This window comes from Pseudophryne corroboree, chromosome 4 (assembly GCF_028390025.1).
Source record: "Pseudophryne corroboree isolate aPseCor3 chromosome 4, aPseCor3.hap2, whole genome shotgun sequence".
Lineage (NCBI taxonomy): Eukaryota > Metazoa > Chordata > Amphibia > Anura > Myobatrachidae > Pseudophryne > Pseudophryne corroboree.
The window spans coordinates 849,483,559-849,502,563 of NC_086447.1; the positions used below are offsets into that span (position 1 = coordinate 849,483,559).

General features: G+C 51.0%; 1 protein-coding gene across 2 annotated transcripts in view; it reads left to right on the forward strand.

The window, feature by feature from the left end:
• The first annotated feature begins 3,058 nt into the window (after positions 1-3,058).
• The window catches only part of PSME4 (proteasome activator subunit 4), a 294,381-nt gene continuing 278,434 nt past the window's right edge, over positions 3,059-19,005 (forward strand). For both annotated transcript variants that reach the window (XM_063918650.1, XM_063918651.1), the window contains exon 1: positions 3,059-3,455. In XM_063918650.1, the coding sequence (XP_063774720.1) occupies positions 3,253-3,455 (203 nt within the window). In that variant the 5' untranslated portion in view covers positions 3,059-3,252. The remainder of the gene's footprint in view (positions 3,456-19,005) is intronic.

Here is a 19,005-nt window from a genome sequence, read left to right on the forward strand (position 1 = left end):
ACTGCAGTACTCTCCGGCGGACCTCCGCATTGGATCTCGGGCTCCGCCTCCTCTTCTTCTTTGGCCTCCGCCTCCTCTTCTTCTTTGGCCACCACTTCCTCTTCTTCTCCGGCCACCGCTTCCCCTTCTACTTCGGCCGCTGCTTCTTCCTCAGCCCCCGGGTCTTCTTCCGCCGTCTTCTTCTCTTCTGGAGCTCTTCACCGATCCGTCTCCGGCGCCCGACTGACTGCTCCCACTCCGCAGTGTCTTTTATATGACGCTGGGACGTGGCGGAGCTATGACGCGACGAGCCCTGATTGGCTTGTTGCGGCCCGTTCCTATTGGCTGACTGGGCACGAGCCCCGATTGGCTCCCGCCCGGCGCCAAATTCAAATGGCCGCAACCCGATGAGGGGCTTGAATCCCAGCGGATGCAAGCCCCTCCGTGCCGGAAGCTCACCGCAACGCCACTTCCCGCCGCATACCGCCGCTGCCTGCCCGGGGAAGACGGAGGTAAGAGACCTCCTTCGCTCACCCAGCCTGGTGCCCGCTCACATTTCCCCCCATGTTTCCTTTGTAGTCCCTACAAAGATGCGAGCCATCGCCCACTCAAAGTTCAGATCTGAAAAACGGGGGGCTGGCACTCCCAACGTTGTTTGGGTGGAATGCCTAGGCAGAGCAGCTGGGGGTGAAACAAATCCCTCTGGATCCGCGGCCTCGGCTGATCTTTCCGATGGCAGGGGCTCTTGTGCTACATCAGATGGAGGAACCCACCAATCATCTTCATCCAGTCCAGGGGTGGCCACTGGGACCGTTTCAAGGGGAGACAAATCCTCAAAGAGGCAAGGGTGCAGCATGTTCCGATGCAAAGCGCGGGCACGTCCGATTCCGTCTTTTGCCTTCACCTCATAGACCGGGTTGTCAGGAGATACCCGCCGCTCTACGATATAAGGCATCACCTCCCATCGCTCACTCGACTTGTTCCCAGGTCACTTCTCTCGGACTAGCACCCTTTGACCCTCAGCGAACGGTCCTCCCAACGTCCGTCCAGGGCTAGGATGCAGTTTGGACCCAATGTTCCCCGGCACATTTCAGGCGCCGTTTCTGCTCCTCGATCCATCCACTGTGCGTCCACTGATCATCCTCCACGGGTAGAGACAGATCAAGGTCTTGCAATTCCTTCCCTGGTCGGCAAGACAGCAAAAAATACGGCGAGAAACCAGTGGTCCGATGTACCCTATTGTTATACACCCATACCAATTCCGGAACGAAGTCAGGCCAGCACCGCTTCTTTTCGGCCTCTAGGACCCTCAACATCTGTAGCAACGTCCGATTAAATCGCTCATAGGCTCCATTTCCCTGCGGGTGATATTTTGTGGTCCTAGATTTGTGAATGCCATAGGTGCGGCACAGCCGCTCCATTACCCAGCCTTGGAAACACGCACCTTGATCGGAATGGATGTCCTCCGGGCAGCCATATCTGCAGATAAAATGTTCAACAATAGCCTTGGCTGCCATGTCGGCCGTTTGGTCCATGGTAGGGACAACTACCGTAAATTTAGTAAAGTCGTCGGTCATCACAATAGCATGCTGATACCCACGCACCAACTCCCCTATCATAACATAGTCCACCATGAGGAGTTCAAGGGGTCTTGTGGTCCTAATGGTCTGTACCGGTGCCCGCTGATTGCCACCCTTCATAACAGCACATCTTCTACATAAAAAAGGATTTTTTAAGAGCGCTAAAAAATGTCGTTCAATTACTTAATAATAGTTTTATTTAAATACATTCACAAGACAAAGTAAAAATACTTTAAAAACGTGCAATTTGGTTCAAGCCTATGTCCATATCTTCTTAAAAAGCCGTCTCATAAGGCTACATATGTATCAGTCCAACTGACTGCTTGTAACAGACTTGTGTCTCAGTGCTCCAATGGACACCAAATCCCTTTATGTAACAGTTTTATACAGTCTCTGTGGTACCACTTAAATTTTGTATCCAAGCACAGGGGAGAGCGCTTTCCAATATCTCTTGTCTCCTAACATTCCAGTATGCCACACTGGGTTATGCATTGGGAGGGTATGCTTTGATGAATAGGTGGGTTTTTAGTGCCCGTTTGAAGCTTTGCAAAGTCGGGGAGTCTAATGGAGCGGGGGAGTGCGTTCCACTGAAGGGGTGCAGCACGGGCATAGTCTTGAACACGAGCATGGGAAGCAGTGACCAGGGCGGTGGAGAGGCGACGGTCATTGGTCGACCGTAGGGGGCGGGAGGGAGTATGAAGGGAGAGGAGGTTGGAGATGTAGGGAGCAGTGGAATTAGAGATGGCCTTGTATGTGAGGGTGAGGAGTTTGAAGAGGATTCTGTAGGGGAATGGGAGCCAGTGTAGATTTTGACGAAGGGGAGTGGCAGATGTGGTGCGGCGGGAGAGGAAGATAAGCCTAGCTGCAGAGTTCAGGACAGATTGGAGGGGAGCAAGATGGGAGCAAGCGAGGCCAGTGAGGAGAACATTGCAGTACTCAAGTCGTGAGATGACCAGTGAGTGGAAGATGAGTTTAGTTGCACTCTGGGAGAGATATGGCCTGATACTTATCAAGGTTCAACTGCATTATAATACGTGACCATGTAACAGTGCGCACCACATACCCTGCACCAATTGTAGATATGTCACTGTATTTAAGGTGTGCCCATGCTTGTTCCTGTGTGCTTAAAATAGATAATTACAAGCCTAAGGGGAGATGTACTAAGCCGTGGAGAGAGATAATGTACCAGGCAATCAGCTCCTAGCTGCCATGCTACAGGTTGTTACAGTTAGTAGCTAATTGCCAGGCAGTTTATCTCTCGTCAAGGATTAGTACATCTGACCAAAATATACAGAATATGAAGGTATAACGGGAATAGGTTGAGAATTACATTACAGTAGAGCCGTACTATGGGTACAACCAGCGCACAGCTGCTGAGCAACTGGACTGTCACTTAAGCATGTGGGGGAGCAACCACTGCTAAATAGACTGAGGCAAAGCCCCTGATACACACGTGACCCCCCCCCCCCCCCTCTCATCACCGCGGTGACGTCAGGAGCCGGGACCTAGAGAGTGGCGGAAGTGATGTAGTGAAGCCCTCCTGGGTGACGTCGGTGCCCTCCCTCCGCCTGCTTCGTCACCGGCAGCCTGAGACAGTGAGAGAGACTAGAGTTGGGGGAGAGAGGACGGAGGACGGGTCGGTCAGAGTGATCCGCAGTAGGGACAGTCAGAGGAGGCCGGCGGCGGTGGCACCATGGGCGCCAGGGAGCAGAGGCTGGAGCAGCTGGGCTTCACCCCCCAGAAGGAGATCGTCTACAACCTGCTCCTGCCCTATGCTGACCGGCTGGACCGGGAGTCCAACCAGCTCCTGGCGCAGATCAAGAGCAGCCTGGGGCGGGCTGTGCACCTGCGGGAGCTGTGGCCTGGGGTGCTATTCTGGAGCAGGAAGCTAAACACGTGAGTGTGCATCCATTGTGTGTGTCTGTGTCTATATACATTGTGTACTGTATGTCTGTGTGTATATACTGTGTGGACTGGCTGTGTGTATACTATATGTACAGTGTGTCTGTGTATATGCATTGTGTGTGCATATACTGTGTGTCCTTGTATATATGCATTCTATGTGCATATACTGTGTACATTGTCTATGCTTATTGTGTGCCTGTGTGAATAGTTTGTGTCTGTATACATTGAGTCTGTGTATATACAATGTGTACAGTGTGTATATGCATTGTGTGTCTGCGTGTATATTCTTTGTACTGTGTGTCAGCATGTATATACTGTGTGTGTGTGTGCGTGTACAGTGTCTATACATTTTGTGTGTGTGTGCAAGAGGGACAGCAATGTGTGCATGCATTGTACCACTCTTTGCCTGACATCTGTTTCAGACAAAAATTATAAGGGTGGCACTTGATATACTGGCTGTCAGGATCCCGGCGCTCAGCATACCGACGCAGGAATCCTGACCGCCGGTATACCGACAACTATTCTCCCTCTTGGGGTGTCCATGACACCTACGCGCGCCACCGTGCCCGGAGAGGGGCGAGCGCAGTGAGCCAGCATGGTTTTTTTTTGTGTGCTCGCCCCGCTGTCAGCATTCCGGCGGTCGGGATCCTTGCGCTGGTATGCTGGGCTCCGGGATCTCAAGCGCCGGCGAATCATACTACGCAAATATCCCCCTCTCAGTACCAGTGCCGCATTAGATTGTAAGTTCTTGTGGTGCCTATGCATAGCTGTCTTCTGTAACTAGATGTCCATGTGGCACTGGTTGTATTATTAAAATCCTGTCCTACATCATTTATTGCTGCTTTGTATTATCTGGCGCTGACTATTTCCCATTGAAGTGTAGGCTGGTTCTAAGATACTATAACTGTATTTCTGTAGCAGATTATCACCATTGTTTCTCCAAGGCATATCATCAGCAGTGACAGGATATCTTGAAATCCCTGTTCACAGTATGTGTGTGTATAATAAATCTGTCGGTGGCTACATTTGTGAGATAGATACCCTTATTACAGTACATGACCTCTAGACGAGTGAATGGACTGTGCTCTTCCTATCTGCTTTTCCATAGGTAATGATTATTAATTGGCTTCTCAAACATCTGACTTGATGCTGTACTAACACACGACCTTCCATTTGATACACATGAACACAATGTTTTGGCAAATAAATATTACAGGGGTTTTTGCACATTGTCTGTACTACACGACCTTCTTGCTGTGTATTAATGACGATGTTATTTCTGACCTTGATACTGACAATGATATGAGGATTACTGTTATCATTGTGTTTATTAGAGCAGCGGTGGTTTTGTTTACTAGGGTGGGGGCTAAAAATAAATCCCACGTTGCTCAATGTACTGACTAATGTCCACATTGCAACTGAATGGCTATCTTTGCTCCAGGGTCTGCTGACTTGTAGATCACTTGTATTTATATGTTCTGAGAGGTTTACTGCGTTGCCAGTTCTGAGAGAGTATTGTCTGTACCGTGTACACTTATAATCCAGCCCTTGTGTAGACTTGAACATAATCATTACTGTGTGATCAATTGAATTTTGACTGACTTGTACGTCTTCGATGGTGCCAATGCAGGCTTCACTTATACTTATGTAGCAAACTTTTATTTGGAGCTAGCAGAACCTGCCATTGGGTGTCAGTCTGTTACCGCTGTCAGTTTTGATGCTGCATTTGTCTGTACGGGAAAAGTGATCTTAATGTATCCCAGTTTGTGCAGAGGGTTATGCAAATCATAGCTGAGGTAAATATTAAAAAAAACAATTTATACTTCTATTTTTATTCATTGCTTTCCTTGTTTTCTTTTTCTTTTATACAACCTATTGTACAGCTGAGCTAATACAGATGATGTTCCTAACCTTATTTAGCAATCTTTGTCGCTTCCTTCCAGAGAGAGATCTATGCTAGCAAGCGTATGAAGTGCAAGGGATGCTTCTGTGCTTCACAGATCATTCACACTTCTACCTCTTACAGTTTTCACTCATTTTTAAGCTTTAAGTGCAGGAAAGATAAGAAATGTAATACTTTCTCAATTTGTAAAAAAAAAAATTAAAAATACTTTTTATACAGATGAATAATGTAAATTTGTGTTCATAAATATGGTCCAACACACTATAAAGTCCAAGGGGTCTATTCATAAAGCAGTGAAGAGAGAGACGTAAGCCAGTGGAGAAGTTGCAAAAGGCAACCAATCTGTATTGAATAACCCTTATAAAGTGCAGTTTATAAAATTTATACGAAGCAGCTGATTGGTTGCCATGAGCAACTTCTCCACTGGCTCGCTTCTGCACTCTTTTCACTGCTTCATGAATAGCCCCCACCCGAGTGAATGGTAGGTTTTTCCGTTGTGCTTTCATACATGGTAAGCATAGAACAAGCCTTTAGGCCAGGGGCAGGTAATAAGCTGCCCTCCAGCTGCTGCTTTTAATAAGGGTGCATCTCTCTCCCGTTGTGTCCTTTGACTTTGCAGCGGAGGAGAGCGGGACGTTACGGATAGATGGAAGTATAGTACACAAGTGCTTTACATGGGGCTTGAGAAATTCCAGCCAATGTACCTATAACATGCATTTTCAAATGTATGCCTTTCCTGACTCTTTGAAAGATCCTTTTGGCTCCTAAGTAACACATTTTGCCCACCTCTAGGTGTGACTGAGGATTATGGAACAGTGATGGAGGAAAGTAGGGCTGTCTAGTATATAATGCCCAATGTGCTTGCATCTTTCTAATGATCTTGAAGCCTCTTCTGACTTCCATTAACTTGTCAAAGTGACTGAGGGGAGACTTCTGGATGCCTGTATTCACCTAGCTCAGGGGTGGCTAACCAGTCGGTGACAAAGAGCCAAAAAACCTTGTTAGGTACGTCAAAGAGCTGACATCGAGCCAATGATGCGCATGCAAAAATGGAATGTGGCCTTGTGCCTGCTAGACCACACCCCTGGTATAAAATACATAAAAAAAAGCCAGAACGACATAAAATAAATTTTTTAAAGCCAGATCCATTGAAAAAGCCACTTTCACAAAAAATAAATGAAAAAGCCAGATTCACATAATAAACTTCAGCTCCCCCATGTGTCACTCCAGCCAGCTCCCCCCTATGTAATTCCAGCCAGCTCCCCCGTGTCACTCCAGCCAGCTCCCCCATGTGTCACTCCTGCTAGCACCCTCCTATGTCATTCCAGCCAGCTCCCCCATGTGTCACTCCTGCTAGCACCCTCCTATGTCATTCCAGCCAGCTCCCCCATGTGTCACTCCTGCTAGCACCCTCCTATGTCATTCCAGCCAGCTCCCCCATGTGTCACTCCTGCTAGCACCCTCCTATGTCATTCCAGCCAGCTCCCCCATGTGTCACTCCTGCTAGCACCCTCCTATGTCATTCCAGCCAGCTCCCCCATGTGTCACTCCTGCTAGCACCCTCCTATGTCATTCCAGCCAGCTCCCCCATGTGTCACTCCTGCTAGCACCCTCCTATGTCATTCCAGCCAGCTCCCCCATGTGTCACTCCTGCTAGCACCCTCCTATGTCATTCCAGCCAGCTCCCCCATGTGTCACTCCTGCTAGCACCCTCCTATGTCATTCCAGCCAGCTCCCCCATGTGTCACTCCTGCTAGCACCCTCCTATGTCATTCCAGCCAGCTCCCCCATGTGTCACTCCTGCTAGCACCCTCCTATGTCATTCCAGCCAGCTCCCCCATGTGTCACTCCTGCTAGCACCCTCCTATGTCATTCCAGCCAGCTCCCCCATGTGTCACTCCTGCTAGCACCCTCCTATGTCATTCCAGCCAGCTCCCCCATGTGTCACTCCTGCTAGCACCCTCCTATGTCATTCCAGCCAGCTCCCCCATGTGTCACTCCTGCTAGCACCCTCCTTTGTCACTCCAGCCCTCTCTCTAATGTGTCACTACTGCCAAGACCCTCCTGTGTCTCTCCAGCCAGCTCTAACCCACCCTCATGTATCACTACAGCCCCCCCCCCCTATCAACTCGTGCCATTGCAGCAGTCCCTAATGTGTCCTCTGTTTGCTTGTGGGTGTCTCACCTCTAGGATCTGACTCCTTCAGTTTTCCATCCCTGCAGTGCTGCTGCGTGTCTGGCTGGAGTGCAGCGGTTTCTGTATCTGTTGTGGTCACATGATTTAGAGTTTTGGGAGCCACATTTGAATAAAGAAAGAGCCACAGGTTGGCCACCGCTGACCTAGCTCTTCTTTGTTATCCCAGTTCTTATAAAACTCCAGGATCATTAAAGGGACACTTTATAAAGCACACTGGTGGCACAGAACCAAACTCTTGATCTGGTAACACTGCACCTGTATGGGCAACCCAGTGAATGCATACGCTGCTCTTGAGGTCCCCCTCTGCACCTAGATTTGTGGAGAGGCTGACCAATGTCAAATGGTGCATTATACGGAAGCGTATACATCACATCAGTGTCCAGCCTCCTGTGGCTCTTCATTAAATGGAGGATTACTATTTGTTTTTCCCTAAAAATACTTCACTGACTTTCCTCATTTACATATTACTAGGTGCTTCATCGCGCCCTACGGGCGCTCTTCACACCGTCGTAAGGGGCTACGCCCCCTTAACCTATGCGTCGGATGGTGAAGGGGGCGTAGGGCCTTGCGATGGTGTGAACAGCGGCTGCAGGGCACACTGTACAGAATGCAGTGGGTGTGGGGGGACCGTGGATGGGGGAAGGGATCGGGAGGGGCTGCTGGTGGGGATGTGTGGGGGAGTGGTATACAGAGGCGTTATGGGTAGGGGAGGGGCAGGTACGGGGATTTAGCAGATGGGGGGGTGCAGTGGGGCCGCGGGTCAGGAGATTCTGCGGGTGGGGAAGGTGCAAGTGCGCTGCAGGTGGGGTAGGAGGTCCGGAAGCGGCGCGCGTGGGGGAGGGGCAGGTGTGGTGGTGTGGCAGATGGGGAGGGGGTCCGGAGGCGGTGCGGGTGCAGTGGGGCCGTGCGTGGGGTAGGGGGTCAGGAGGTGCTGTGGGTGGGGAAAGGGCGATTGCAGGGGATGACTGCAGATGGGGTAGGGTGTCTGTAGATGCTGTGGGTGGAGGGGGGGTCTGCGGTTGGGAGGTTCGGTGGATTAGGGAGGGGCAGGGGAGTGAGGTCCGTGGGTGTGGGAGGGGTGGCGGAGTGGCGTGTGGTGGAGAGGCAGGTGCGGGGGTTGCGTGATCCGCTCTGCCAGACATACCCCATCCCGCCAGGCAGCCGGGGAGCCAGCAGTGTGCGGTGTCCGTGCTCCTGGGTGAGCCCCTGTGCCTGACATTTGCCCCCCAGCAGCCGCCCCACATGCAGCGGTCCAAACTGGTCACATCAGGCACCTACTGGGAGCACCGGGCGGAGCGCTGTGAGAGGGCTGTGGTGGCAATAGGAGCGCAGTGCATGGTAGTCTCTGTCCTCGCTGGTGCAGGCCGTTGTATAGGCTGCTGTGACAGGCGGTAGGGGAAGGGCACCGGGGCTCAGACGGGGAGCGGGAATGAGAGCCGCTCGGCGTCAGACGGGGAGTCGCCTCCGGGCATCACATCACCGCCGTGGGCCCGGGGTTACGATGGATGCCTCTAGACCGGACCTTGGTCAGAAGACTGGGGACATGTGAGAAGGCGTGTGGTGTGTGGCAGAACTTTTCCTCATTGGCAGCTGTCACTCATCTGCATAGATTAGCCCACATCTGTGACTCCAGCCAGCGTTAGAGGGCCAGGCACAGAGTCACAGGGCTAATATATAGGAGATACTGTGGAAGGGGTACATAGATAGTGGGTGTTGTATAGAAAAGGGTGGGTGTGTGTGTGTGTGTGTGTGTGTGGCTGGGCTGAGTGAGGGTGGACGGTGTATGTGGTCTGGGCAGGGTATGAGTTGGCGTAGGGGTGAGGGGTGGGTGAGGGGTTAGAAGGTGTAGTTGGTGGAGTTGTATGTGTGTGTTGTTGGGTGTGTTTGTTGGAAGGTGTCATGGGTGTGGCTTTTCTGCATAGGGTGGGTTGTGTAGGGTATTGTGGTGTGTGGATGGGAGGTTGGAGGGGGGGGGGGGAGTAGGAGTTGGCATGTGGGTGGTTGTTAGTGAGACGGGTACAGTTGTGGGGTAATTGTTGTGGTTAGGGTTTGACAGATTCCATGGGCTGCTTAGAGAGGGAGTGGGTGTGCAATAGGGGTAGCGTTGTGTTGTGCAGGATTGTGGAGGGTGTGGAAGGGAATGTGGGTGCTGGAGTGTTATTTTGGAGGTGTAAGTGTGTGTGGGTGAAGTAAAAGTTTTGGGTAGTGATGTATGGTGCTTGCAGAATAGGGTGGGGGTGGGTGCCTGTAAATGTATTGGTGTTGGGGGTGGTGACAGGGTGTGCAGTGTGTGATGGAGTTGTGGTTGTGGGTGTTAGGGGGATGGAGTTGGAGGTGTGCATGGTGTGTTGATATGTGCTGGATTGGTGGAGGGTGGTGGGGTTATTTTTGTTGGGGGGTAGGAATGTGTGCATGGAGAGTGTGGCTATTAGGTGAAGGTTTGATGTATGTTTCTCTGACGTCCTAGTGGATGCTGGGACTCCGTCAGGACCATGGGGATTAGCGGCTCCGCAGGAGACGGCACAAAAATAAAAGCTTTAGGACTAGGTGGTGTGCACTGGCTCCTCCCCCTATGACCCTCCTCCAAGCCTCAGTTAGGTTTTTGTGCCCGTCCGAGCAGGGTGCAATCTAGGTGGCTCTCCTAAAGAGCTGCTTAGAAAAAGTTATTGGGTTTTTTATTTTCAGTGAGTCCTGCTGGCAACAGGCTCACTGCAACGAGGGACGTAGGGGAGAAGAAGTGAACTCACCTGCGTGCAGGATGGATTGGCTTCTTAGGCTACTGGACACCATTAGCTCCAGAGGGATCGAACACAGGCCCAGCCATGGAGTCCGGTCCCGGAGCCGCGCCGCCGACCCCCTTGCAGATGCCGAAAAGTGAAGAGGTCCAGAAACCGGCGGCAGAAGACTTTTCAGTCTTCATGAGGTAGCGCACAGCACTGCAGCTGTGCGCCATTGTTGTCAGCACACTTCACACCAGCGGTCACTGAGGGTGCAGGGCGCTGGGGGGGGGCGCCCTGGGCAGCAATGATAATACCTTGTTCTGGCTAAAAATACATCACATATAGCCCCTGGGCTATATGAATGTATTTAACCCCTGCCAGGTCTCACAAACACCGGGAGAAGAGCCCGCCGAAATAGGGGGCGGGGCCTATCTCCTCAGCACACAGCGCCATTTTCCTGCACAGCTCCGCTGCGAGGAAGGCTCCCAGGACTCTCCCCTGCACTGCACTACAGAAACAGGGTAAAAAAACAGAGAGGGGGGGCACTTTTTTGGCGATATTGATATATTAAGCTGCTATAAAGGAAACAACACTTCTGTAGGGTTGTTCCTATATATTTATAGCGCTTGGGTGTGTGCTGGCAAACTCTCCCTCTGTCTCCCCAAAGGGCTAGTGGGGTCCTGTCTTCGATAAGAGCATTCCCTGTGTGTCTGCTGTGTGTCGGTACGTGTGTGTCGACATGTATGAGGACGATGTTGGTGTGGAGGCGGAGCAATTGCCGGTAATGGTGATGTCACCCCCTAGGGAGTCGACACCGGAATGGATGGCTTTGTTTATGGAATTACGTGATAATGTCAGCACGTTACAAAAATCAGTTGACGACATGAGACGGCCGGCAAACCAGTTAGTACCTGTCCAGGCGTCTCAGACACCGTCAGGGGCTGTAAAACGCCCTTTACCTCAGTCGGTCGACACAGACCCAGACACGGACACCGAATCTAGTGTCGACGGTGAAGAAACAAACGTATTTTCCAGTAGGGCCATACGTTATATGATCACGGCAATGAAGGAGGCTTTGCATATCTCTGATACTGCAAGTACGACAAAAAGGGGTATTATGTGGGGTCTGAAAAAACTACCTGTAGTTTTTCCTGAATCGGAGGAATTGAATGAAGTGTGTGATGAAGCGTGGGTTAACCCCGATAGAAAACTGCTAATTTCAAAGAAGTTATTGGCATTATATCCTTTCCCGCCAGAGGTTAGGGCGCGCTGGGAAACACCCCCTAGGGTGGATAAGGCACTCACACGCTTATCAAAACAAGTGGCGTTACCGTCTCCTGAAACGGCCGCCCTCAAGGATCCAGCTGATAGGAGACTGGAAACTACCCTGAAAAGTATATACACTCATACTGGTGTTATACTGCGACCAGCCATCGCCTCAGCATGGATGTGCAGTGCTGGGGTGGTTTGGTCGGATTCCCTGACTGAAAATATTGATACCCTGGATAGGGACAGTATTTTATTGACTATAGAGCAATTAAAGGATGCTTTTCTTTATATGCGAGATGCTCAGAGGGATATTTGCACTCTGGCATCGAGAGTAAGTGCGATGTCCATATCTGCCAGAAGAAGTTTATGGACGCGACAGTGGTCAGGTGATGCGGATTCCAAACGGCATATGGAAGTATTGCCGTATAAAGGGGAGGAATTATTTGGGGTTGGTCTATCGGATTTGGTGGCCACGGCAACAGCCGGGAAATCCACCTTTTTACCTCAGGTCCCCTCCCAACAGAAAAAGACACCGTCTTTTCAGCCGCAGTCCTTTCGTTCCTATAAGAACAAGCGGGCAAAAGGACAGTCATATCTGCCCCGAGGCAAAGGAAAGGGTAAGAGAGTGCACCAAGCAGCTCCCTCCCAGGAGCAGAAGCCCTCCCCGGCTTCTGCAAAGCCCTCAGCATGACGTTGGGGCTTTACAAGCGGACTCAGGGGCGGTGGGGGGTCGACTCAAGAATTTCAGCGCACAGTGGGCTCACTCACAGGTGGACCCCTGGATCCTGCAGGTAGTATCTCAGGGTTACAGGTTGGAATTCGAGAAGTCTCCCCCTCGCCGGTTCCTAAAGTCTGCTCTGCCAACGTCTCCCTCAGACAGGGCGACGGTATTGGAAGCCATTCACAAGCTGTATTCTCAGCAGGTGATAGTCAAGGTACCCCTCCTACAACAGGGAAAGGGGTATTATTCCACACTATTTGTGGTACCGAAGCCGGACGGCTCGGTAAGACCTATTCTAAATCTGAAATCTTTGAACCTGTACATACAAAAATTCAAGTTCAAGATGGAGTCACTCAGAGCAGTGATAGCGAATCTGGAAGAAGGGGACTTTATGGTGTCCCTGGACATCAAGGATGCTTACCTGCATGTCCCAATTTGCCCTTCACATCAAGGGTACCTCAGGTTCGTGGTGCAAAACTGTCATTATCCGTTTCAGACGCTGCCGTTTGGATTGTCCACGGCACCTCGGGTCTTTACCAAGGTAATGGCCGAAATGATGTTTCTTCTGCGAAGAAAAGGCGTATTAATTATCCCTTACTTGGACGATCTCCTGATAAGGGCAAGGTCCAGAGAACAGCTGGAGGACGTAGTAGCACTAACCCAAGTAGTGCTGCAACAGCACGGGTGGATTCTGAATTTTCCAAAATCTCAATTGACCCAGACGACACGTCTGCTGTTCCTGGGAATGATTCTGGACACGGTTCAGAAAAAGGTGTTTCTTCCGGAGGAGAAAGCCAGGGAGTTATCCGAACTTGTCAGGAACCTCCTAAAACCAGGAAAAGTGTCTGTGCATCAATGCACAAGAGTCCTGGGAAAAATGGTGGCTTCTTACGAAGCGATTCCATTCGGCAGATTCCACGCACGAACTTTTCAGTGGGATCTGCTGGACAAATGGTCCGGATCGCATCTGCAGATGCATCAGCGGATAACTTTGTCTCCACGGACAAGGGTGTCTCTTCTGTGGTGGTTGCAGAGTGCTCATCTGTTAGAGGGCCGCAGATTCGGCATACAGGACTGGGTCCTGGTGACCACGGATGCCAGTCTGAGAGGCTGGGGAGCGGTCACACAGGGAAGAAACTTCCAGGGAGTGTGGTCAAGCCTGGAGATGTCTCTTCACATAAATATACTGGAGCTAAGAGCGATTTACAATGCTCTAAGCCTGGCAAAACCCCTGCTTCAGGGTCAGCCGGAATTGATCCAGTCGGACAACATCACGGCAGTCGCCCACGTAAACAGACAGGGCGGCACAAGAAGCAGGAGGGCAATGGCAGAAGCTGCAAGGATTCTTCGCTGGGCGGAAGATCATGTGATAGCACTGTCAGCAGTGTTCATTCCGGGAGTGGACAACTGGGAAGCGGACTTCCTCCGCAGACACGATCTACACCCGGGAGAGTGGGGACTTCGTCCAGAAGTCTTCCACATGATTGTGAACCGTTGGGAAAAACCAAAGGTCGATATGATGGCGTCCCGCCTCAACAAAAAACTGGACAGGTATTGCGCCAGGTCAAGAGACCCTCAGGCAATAGCTGTGGACGCTCTGGTAACACCGTGGGTGTTCCAGTCAGTGTATGTGTTTCCTCCTCTGCCTCTCATACCAAAAGTACTGAGAATTATACGGCAAAGGGGAGTAAGAACGATACTCGTGGCTCCGGATTGGCCAAGAAGAACTTGGTACCCGGAACTTCAGGAGATGCTCACGGAAGATCCGTGGCCTCTACCTCTAAGACGGGACCTGCTTCAGCAGGGACCGTGTCTATTCCAAGACTTACCGCGGCTGCGTTTGACGGCATGGCGGTTGAACGCCGAATTCTAAGGGAAAAAGGCATTCCGGAAGACGTCATCCCTACCCTGGTAAAAGCCAGGAAGGAGGTGACTGCACAACATTATCACTGCATTTGGAGAAAATATGTTGCGTGGTGTGAGGCCAGGAAGGCCCCGACGGAGGAATTTCAACTGGGTCGATTCCTACATTTCCTGCAAACAGGATTGTCTATGGGCCTCAAATTAAGGTCCATTAAGGTTCAAATTTCGGCCCTGTCGATTTTTTTCCAGAAAGAATTGGCTTCAGTTCCTGAAGTCCAGACTTTTGTAAAAGGAGTACTACATATACAGCCCCCGGTTGTGCCCCCAGTGGCTCCGTGGGACCTTAATGTAGTTTTGGATTTTCTCAAATCCCATTGGTTTGAGCCACTCAAATCGGTGGATTTGAAATATCTTACATGGAAAGTAACCATGCTACTGGCCCTGGCTTCAGCCAGGAGAGTGTCAGAATTGGCGGCTTTATCGTATAAAAGCCCATATCTGATTTTCCATTCGGACAGGGGCAGAACTGCGGACGCGTCCTCAGTTTCTGCCTAAGGTGGTTTCAGCGTTTCACCTGAACCAGCCTATTGTGGTGCCTGCGGCTACTAGCGATTTGGAGGATTCCAAGTTGCTGGACGTTGTCAGGGCATTGAAAATATATATTTCAAGGACGGCTGGAGTCAGAAAATCTGACTCGCTGTTTATACTGTATGCACCCAACAAGCTGGGTGCTCCTGCTTCTAAGCAGACGATTGCTCGTTGGATTTGTAGCACAATTCAACTTGCACATTCTGTGGCAGGCCTGCCACAGCCTAAATCTATCAAGGCCCATTCCACAAGGAAGGTGGGCTCATCTTGGGCGGCTGCCCGAGGGGTCTCGGCATTACAACTCTGCCGAGCAGCTACGTGGTCGGGGGAGAACACGTTTGTAAAATTCTACAAATTTGATACCCTGGCTAAAGAGGACCTGGAGTTCTCTCATTCGGTGCTGCAGAGTCATCCGCACTCTCCCGCCCGTTTGGGAGCTTTGGTATAATCCCCATGGTCCTGACGGAGTCCCAGCATCCACTAGGACGTCAGAGAAAATAAGATTTTACTTACCGATAATTCTATTTCTCGTAGTCCGTAGTGGATGCTGGGCGCCCATCCCAAGTGCGGATTGTCTGCAATACTTGTACATAGTTATTGTTACAAAAAAATCGGGTTGTTATTGTTGTGAGCCGTCTGTTCAGAGGCTCCTACGTTTGTCATACTGTTAACTGGGTTCAGATCACAAGTTGTACGGTGTGATTGGTGTGGCTGGTATGAGTCTTACCCGGAATTCAAAATCCTTCCTTATTGTGTACGCTCGTCCGGGCACAGTATCCTAACTGAGGCTTGGAGGAGGGTCATAGGGGGAGGAGCCAGTGCACACCACCTAGTCCTAAAGCTTTTATTTTTGTGCCCTGTCTCCTGCGGAGCCGCTAATCCCCATGGTCCTGACGGAGTCCCAGCATCCACTACGGACTACGAGAAATAGATTTATCGGTAAGTAAAATCTTATTTTTTTTTGTGTGGGGAGAAGCTGGATGGGTGTTGTTTTTGTGGTGTGTGGTTGGCAGGTATTGGGTTATGGTGGGTGTGGGATGTCCTTACGGTGTGTGTGGTGTTTAGGAGAGGGGTGTGAGTGTGTGTGTGTAAGAAAGTGTGTTGGCTGTGTGTGTGATTTGTGTATGTAAATGGGGCATACCTCCCAACCTGTAACTGGAGTGAAGAGGGACACTTTAGATATGTGCGGGGGCAGCGTGTGGGGTTGGTCGTGAAAGTGGGCGTGGGCTTGTAAAAAGTGGGGTGGCTTTGTGGTGGTGCAGAGATTGCAGATCATGGCCCCGGTTTTTCGTCATAGAGGGGGCATGTTGAGCGCCCTGTGAGCTGCTGGCATGCCCCCTCTCCTCTGTCTCTATGTGCACAGCATCTATTCAACGCTGCTGTGTTAGGCAGAGCAGTGATTGACAGGTGGCTGCCAACGTCCCAGCCCCCACAACGCGGGACACTGCGATCCGCGGGTAGGACAGCAGGACAGACCCTAAAAAAGGGGACTGTTCTGCGGAAATTGGGACAGTTAGGAGGTATGTGTGGTGTGATGGGGGTGTAAACATGGTGAAAGTGTAATGTGTATTTCTCTGACGTCCTAGTGGATGCTGGGGACTCCGTAAGGACCATGGGGAATAGACGGCTCCGCAGGAGACTGGGCACATCTAAAGAAAGATTTAGGACTATCTGGTGTGCACTGGCTCCTCCCCCTATGACCCTCCTCCAAGCCTCAGTTAGATTTCTGTGCCCGGCTGAGCTGGATGCACACTAGGGGCTCTCCTGAGCTCCTAGGAAGAAAGTGTTTGTTAGTTAGGTTTTTTATTTTCAGTGAGACCTGCTGGCAACAGGCTCACTGCATCGAGGGACTAAGGGGAGAAGAAGCGAACCTACCTAAGTGGTGGTAGCTTGGGCTTCTTAGGCTACTGGACACCATTAGCTCCAGAGGGATCGAACACAGGACCCGACCTCGTCGTCCGTTCCCGGAGCCGCGCCGCCGTCCCCCTTACAGAGCCAGAAGCAAGAAGGTGGTCCGGAAAATCGGCGGCTGAAGACTTCTGTCTTCTCCAAGGTAGCGCACAGCACTGCAGCTGTGCGCCATTGCTCCTCATGCACACCTCACACTCCGGTCACTGATGGGTGCAGGGCGCTGGGGGGGGGGGCGCCCTCAGCAGCAATACTGACACCTTGGCTGGCAAACTGGCACCATATATAGCCCCAGAGGCTATATAGGTGCTTTTTAACCCCTGCCAGAATCCATAAAAATGCGGGAGAAAGTCTGCGAAAAAGGGGCGGAGCTATCTCGTTCAGCACACTGGCGCCATTTTTCCCTCACAGCTCCGTTGGAGGGAAGCTCCCTGGCTCTCCCCTGCAGTCAATACACTACAGAAAGGGTTAAAAAGAGAGGGGGGGGGGGCACAATTTAGGCGCAGTATACAATATATATAGGCAGCTATAAGGGAAAACACTCTTTATATGTGATATCCCTGTGATATATAGCGCTCTGGTGTGTGCTGGCATACTCTCCCTCTGTCTCCCCAAAGGGCTTTGTGGGGTCCTGTCCTCTGTCAGAGCATTCCCTGTGTGTATGCTGTGTGTCGGTACGGCTGTGTCGACATGTATGAGGAGGATAATGATGTGGATGCGGAGCGAATGCCTGTAAATGTGATGTCACCCCCTGCGGGATCGACACCGGTGTGGTTGGACTTATGGAAGGATTACGTGAAAGTGTCAACTCCTTACACAAAAGGTCGACGACGCAGAACAGCCGGCTACTCAGCTTGTGCCTGTTCCAGCGTCTCAAATGTCATGGGGGGCTCTAAAAACGCCCGCTACCTCAGATGGCAGAAACAGATGTCGACACGGATACCGACTCCAGTGTCGACGACTATGAGACTAGTGTACCCTCCAAATAGGTCCACCCGTTACATGATTGAGGCAATGAAAAATGTATTACACATTTATGATAATACCCCAGGTACCACATAAAAGGGTATTATGTTTGGTGACTGAAAACTACCAGTAGTTTTTCCTGCATCTGAGAAATTAAATGAGGTGTGTGTGTGTGAGGAAGCGTGGTCTTCCCCCGGTAAGAAATTGATAATTTCTAAACAGTTATTGGCAGCGTACCCTTTCCCGCCAGAGGATAGGTCACGTTGGGAAACACCCCATAGGGTAGATACAGCGCTTACACGCTTATCAGAAAAGGTGGCACTACCGTCTCCGGATACGGCCGCTCTGAAGGAACCTGCTGATAAAAAGCAGGGGGTTACCCTGAAAGATATAGTCACACACTCGGGCATTATATTGCGACCAGCCATTGCTTCGGCATGGATGTGCAGTGCTCCCGCTGCGTGGTCAGATTCCCTGTCGGAAAATAACTATGGATAGGGACAATATTTTGCTGACAATAGAGCATATAAAAGACGTGGTCTTATACATGCGTGATGCACAGAGGGATATTTGCCGGCTGGCATCAAAAATAAGCGCTAGGTCCATTGCCGCCAGACGGGGGTTATGGACTCGGCAATGGTCAGGCGATGCCGACTCGAATCGGCACATGGAAGTTTTGCCCTATTAGGGGGTAAAACTGTTTGGGGATGGTCTTTCAGACCTCGTTTCCACAGCTACTGCTGGGAAATCGACTTTTTTGCCACAGGCTACCCCATAACAAAAGAAAGCACCGTATCATCAAGTACAGTCCTTTCGGCCCCAGAAAAGCAAGAGGGCTAGAGGCTCATCCTTTCTGCCGAGAGGCAAAGGTAGAGGAAAAAGCTGCAGCGCACAGCTAGTTCCCAAGAGCAGAAGTCCTCCCTGCGTCCGGTAAGTCCACAGCATGACGCTGGGGCTGCTCAGGCTTCAAGTAGTATCTCAGGGGTACAGGCTGGAGTTCGAGACGTTCTTCCCCCCGCCGTTTCCTAAAATCTGCCTTACCGGCACCTCCCTCTGCCAGGGAGGCGGTGTTGGTGGCTATTCAACACTATAATCACAACAAGTGATTGTCAAGGTGCCCCTCCTTCAGCAAGGAAGGGGTTACTATTCCACAATGGTTGTGGTCCCGAAACAGAACGGTTCGGTGAGACCCATCTTAAAATTAAAATACTTGAACTTTTATATCAGAAGATTCAAGTTCGAGATGGAATCGCTCAGGGCGGTTATTACGAGCCTGGACGAGGGGGGATTACAGGGTCTCCCTGGACATCAAGGATGCGTACCTGCATGTCCCCATTTACCCTCCTCACCAGGAGTACCTCAGATGTGTGGTACAGGACTGTCACTATCAGTTCCAGACGCTGCCGT